This window comes from Brassica napus, chromosome A6 (genome assembly GCF_020379485.1).
Source record: "Brassica napus cultivar Da-Ae chromosome A6, Da-Ae, whole genome shotgun sequence".
NCBI classification, from domain to species: domain Eukaryota; kingdom Viridiplantae; phylum Streptophyta; class Magnoliopsida; order Brassicales; family Brassicaceae; genus Brassica; species Brassica napus.
Window position 1 is genome coordinate 26,241,898 of NC_063439.1, and position 5,611 is coordinate 26,247,508.

Below are 5,611 nucleotides of genomic sequence, written 5' to 3' on the forward strand. Positions count from 1 at the left end.
AACTAACCATCGTTTCCTTTGTCTCTCTTCTTTTTTCTTCTTTATCTCTTTTGACAATAGTTAGTTTCTTAATTTAAATTTTTTTTAGTTATTTCACCAATTCTCCCATCATTAAATGATGGCAATAATAAAAAAGTTAGTTTTTTTTTTCTCTCTTTTTTCGCAGAGAGTTCAGTTTACTCAACTAAAGGCTTTCCATCACTGTGAATCTTTGATGTCAGCTTAAAAAAGAAAAAAAAAGAGAGAGAGAGAAGAGAGAACAGAGTGTATCAGTCACTGTACTTCCGCAAGCTTCCAAAGCTCTTCCATCACTGTACTCTCTCTCCCCACATTCAAATAATGGCTCTGAGATAAAAATCTAAGATTATAATTCTTCTATTATTTTAATCAATCTTCTTGGTATACTTGTGATTGAGAGAGACACGAAAAAAGATTCTCTCTTTCGATGGATTACGAACGAATCGGAAAGACCCAGGTGATCAAAAATGCTTCTTCCTTTCTCTCTTTCTCTCTTTCTCCCCATTCACTAACCTTTGAGTGTTTTTGTGATAGGTTACTACTAGCGGCGGCGGCGGCGGCTTGTCTCCGAGGAAGTTAAGGAGTATGCTTCTTCTCGGTGCTGATAGAAAGAAGAAAGAAGATATGATTGAACCAACTCCAATAATGAGATCTGGGTCAAATCAAAGTGATGACCTTGGTACACTTTTTGTTTCCCCCTTTTTGATTAATCTAGGGTTCACGGTGGAGCCCCACTTAATCATTTTCCTTAATGACCCTTTTGTTTTGTCCCCATTTGCTTAATGGTATCTCTCTCTCTCTCCTTGTGACCGACCTTACTTTAAATATATGCAGTTGCTAGTGGATCAGATGATTGCAAAGACGTTGATGTTGTGTGTGAGATCACCACTGATTATGACAATGTGAGTGAAGAAGTCAAGAGTGTTTCTGCATCCCTCTTTGAGTTTCAAAAGGACAAGGCTGCTCCAAGACTTCCCACTAGGTCCTTCTCTAAACCTGCTCCATCCAAATGGGACGATGCGCAGAAATGGATCGCTAGTCCGACATCTTCTAACCGACCAAAGACAGCTGCAGGAGGACAGGTTCATGTCTCAAAGAAAGGGCCTGGCTTTGGTCGGCAGTCTTCTATGAAGATTCCTCTTGAAGTTGAAGAGCCTGATACAAAGCGAATAGATGTAAGCCAAGTCAAGAAGGAGACAGGACAGAAGTTTGTTAGCTGGGAAGTTAATCTCATTGACAACTCCATTGCAACTGAAGTTAATCTCAGCCGACATGACTCATCCATTGCAACTGCGTTTGCGCAGCCACCTTCAACAGCGAGGTCTGTGTCAATGAGAGACATGGGAACTGAGATGACTCCAATAGCGAGCCAAGAACCTTCTAGAAACGGGACGCCGATCAGGGCGACAACGCCAATCAGAAGTCCTATAACTTCTGAACCTTCAAGTCCTGGGAGAAGACAAGGAGCATCAGCTTCTCAGATGAGTAACAAGGAGCTCTCGGAGAAAGAGCTTCAAATGAAGACTAGGAGAGAGATAATGGAGTTGGGAACACAGCTTGGGAAGTTGAACATTGCTGCTTGGGCTAGCAAAGAGGATGAAGACAAAGATGCTTCCACATCAATGAAGAACAAAGCTGCTTCTCTGCAGACTTCTAAGAGTGTTTCTGAAGCTCGTGCCTCTGCGTGGGAGGAAGCGGAGAAGGCTAAGCACATGGCTAGGTAACTCAGAACTTGCAATGTTTGTTTGATCATAGTGGGGTTTAACTTAAAAATGTTTTGTGTGTAATCTTTAGATTTAGACGGGAAGAGATGAAGATACAAGCATGGGAGAATCATCAGAAGGCGAAATCTGAAGCTGAGATGAGGAAAACAGAGGTAAGTAAAAGCATGAAAGCCTCAAGAAACATAGTGAAAGTTGATCATAGAAACCATGGCCTCTGCTTATAAGTCTGTGTTATTGCAGGTGGAAGTTGAGAGGATAAAGGGACGAGCGCAAGACAGGTTGATGAACAAACTAGCTGAGATAGAGAGGAAAGCAGAGGGGAAGCGAGCAGCGGCTGAAGCGAAGAAGAATCGCCAAGCAGCTAAAACAGAGAAACAAGCTGAACAAATTAGAAGAACAGGCAAAGTACCTTCATTGATGTTTTCTTGCTTTAGCTTTTGTTCTTAGTAACAAACATAAGAAGAGTTCCAATCTTTGTATTATTTTGTACAATATAAGTGTTTGTCAAAGTACCTTTTTATTCATCTTAGAGCTTGATTGGTTTCCCCGCTACCACCCGCAAACGCAGCTTTTGCGGTTGGTAGCGGTTGACAGCGTTTCGAAACAATCATACAAACCGCTATAAATCGCTTCAAACCGCTCCGAACCTCTTAAATTCAAAAGCTGGTTGCAGCTAGCGTTTGCGGTTGCGGGCGGTTGCGGGAGGATAATTTTTTTTTATTTTTTTAAAAAAACCATATAAATACAAAAATAAAAATATTCAATAAATTTTTAAAAATGAAATTATAAAAATACTAAAATATATCTATGATATTTTAATTAATATTACAAAATTTTAAAATAAAAATATTTTCTATAATTTTAAAAATTTTAAACTATAACTTTGAAAATATAATTTATATATTTATTATAATATTATGATTTTTGATATTTTTATAATTATATAAAATGTAAATATTGTTAATTTATTATTTAACCGCTGCTGTATCTAGTAGTTAACCAGTCATAAGTATCCCGCAAATGCACCAATTTCTAACCGCAGAACCAGTCGTACAAATCTCTTAAAACCGCTAGAAACCGCAACCACCCGCATCCGCAAACGCCCGCAACCGCAACCGCAACCGCTGCGTTTGAACCAGTCAGACCCTTAGTTGCTTTATAGATCTATCACTCGGTTTATAACTTTTCTGGTTCAGACTCGGTTCAGGCTCGGTTATGTTGGGGTTGTGGATAAATCTAGGAGTATTTGGTTTAAATATGGTTTCTCTATTTTTTTTTTAATTATGATTTGGCTTTGTTAGTTTGTTTTTAGAAGTTTTCTTTAATTTCAGAATTTTCTATAAATTGGTTTGGTTTGTTTGGTTCGGTTACGATCTAGGTCAAGGATTTATAATTTTGTTTCGTTCAAACTCGGTTCTGTTAAGGTCGGTTTAAATACTTCATCACCGTCCGTTTCCAAAAATACTGTCTGCCAATAAGAACGCACCACGTGTGTACATCTGATGATAAACGATACTAATCTCCCAATCGCAAAAAGGAAAAAAACGAGCTGTTATGATGACTTTGGTCGCAAGTTTAAAAAAAAATGGAAAGGATTACTATTGCCCCCAAGCCAGAATCAAAGAGGTTATAAATACAAGTTTCACGCAAGAGTTTTCTCCACAAGTTGCCTCCATGGGCAAGTATAAAGATTGTTTGAAGACCAGAGCGAATCTAAAGAAGCAGAAGAAACATGTGGCTAAAGTTGAAAGAGTGACGAGATTTACCGATCTTCCACTAGACTTGGTTGGTGATAAGATCCTCTCCAAGGTTCCAATAACATCTCTCCGAGCAGTGCGATCCACTTGTAAGTTATGGAACGCTTTATCCAGAGAATGGATCTTGAGTAACACACCAACATCAAAGCGGCAGTTTTCGAGTTTCATGACGATGGATTACAAGGTTTATTCATTGAGATTCCATCCCCACAAAGACAAGTATATGGGAGTTTATCAATCTAGAAAGCATATAGATATACTTAATCAAGTCGAGATATCCAAAGTATTTCACTGCCACGGCTTATTGTTATGCGTCCTCAAGGACAACTCAGGACTCGCCGTGTGGAACCCTTATTTGGGGCAAACAAGGTGGATTGAACCTAGATCAAAGTTTCACAAATGCGACATGTATGCTCTCGGGTATGACAAGAAGCGTAACCACAAAATCTTGAGATGTTTTGATGATTATGACATCGACAGCAGAAAACACTCTTTCATTGTCGAAATCTACGACTTGGGATCTCATTCTTGGAGGGTTCTTGACGTTACTTCGGACTGGGCAATAGATTTTGATGCTAACGGAGCGTCTTTGAAAGGAAATACTTATTTTTTTGCACAAGAGGAAATACCACCTTGTGGTGATGGAAGTATAGCGGTATCAGACCTTGAAGATTTTTTAATCTGTTTTGATTTTACAAACGAGAGATTTGGACCGCGTTTGCCTCTTCCGTTTCACTCTAGTTTAAAAGAAGGTGTGACACTCTCTTGTTTTGGAGAAGATCAGCTCGCGGTGCTGCATGAACGGTTTTATACATTAGAGACATTGGAGTTTTGGGTTACTACTAAGATTGAGCCCAACGTGGTGTCTTGGAGCAAGTTTTTGAAATTGGATATAACACAACATGATGGTTATTTGTCTCACGTTGGGAGTTTCGTCATTGACGAGGAGGAGAAAGTTGCAATGGTTTTCGATGGAGACAGAGACGACCAACCCTCAAACACACGTCGGTACCACAAGGCTTTGGCCGTTGGAGATGGATATGTTGACTTTGAGAGTCTTAGAAAATGTCCGACTGAGTCTCGTCCCCCACTGGTGTGCTCGTCTTCTTATCTCCCAAACTTAGTGCAAATCAACTAACTAGGGCAAAAGGAAAGAAAGAGAAGATTTTTAATTTCTTGGTTAGTTTTGACTCGAATATGTTTGGGGTGTGGATAAATCTAGGAGTATTTATATTATTAAAATTGAAATATATTTAATAATTGTTTGGAAATATGAATAACAAGTATAATACTTGTTTGGAAACATGGATAGCAATAAAAAAAAAATAGTGTCATTTTTGTAATTACACTTATAGAACTAACCTTATTTTCAATAGATAATACATTTTTTTATTTCCATATTTTCGTTCATCTTAACTATTTTATTAAATATATTATTTTAACAATACTTCACATCATTAATTATATTAACATAATAATAATATTGCAGATTTTTATTTATTAGTTAATCAACATTAACTTTGTACCAATTAAGAATCAAAATATGAAATAATCAGATTTTGCATATGGTTAAAAGTTCGATTTAGTCTATTTTACTATTTTTATCTTAATTTCAATCAGTAAGAAATTACGTAGACAAACACTTAATTAAAAACATAGTTTATGTGAACAAAATAATAACTTAAATCAAAATAATAAAAAATATTACATATTGTCAATTAATTTTTCACACCATATAACTATTTTACTAAATATTTTTTTTATTTGACTTAATTTAGCCAGACATAGAATTAATTGTTCAAAAGATCGGGTAATATACTTATTTTGGTTCTTCTTAGGTTTATATGGTTCGGTTCTGATGCATAGGAACCTAAAAACATGAAAATAACCAGTGTATCTGAAACGGATTTGGAATATTTGTATCACAAAAACTATATTACCTGATATTTTGAATACAATTAATTATATAGCAATACATCTAAAATATATAACACTAATAATGAAAAATAAATAATTTATAAAAATAAAATAACCAATACCGGTGCGGGCACGGGTCAAGTTCTTGTTTGGTTTAAATATGGTTTCTCTATTTTTAATATGATTTGCCTTTGT

The 5,611-nt window shown here is 36.5% G+C and overlaps 1 protein-coding gene and 1 pseudogene across 1 annotated transcript; both read left to right on the plus strand.

The window, feature by feature from the left end:
- The first annotated feature begins 202 nt into the window (after nt 1-202).
- On the plus strand, nt 203-2,267 carry LOC106369353 (chromatin assembly factor 1 subunit A). Its single transcript, XM_013809507.3, has 5 exons — nt 203-475; nt 553-697; nt 853-1,738; nt 1,813-1,894; nt 1,983-2,267. Exons 1-5 carry the CDS (start codon nt 446-448, stop codon nt 2,187-2,189), a joined length of 1,350 nt encoding a protein of 449 aa, XP_013664961.2. The 5' UTR covers nt 203-445; the 3' UTR covers nt 2,190-2,267.
- Nucleotides 2,268-3,244: 977 nt separating this feature from the next.
- Nucleotides 3,245-5,158, plus strand: LOC106363880 (annotated as a pseudogene).
- Nucleotides 5,159-5,611: the final 453 nt, after the last annotated feature.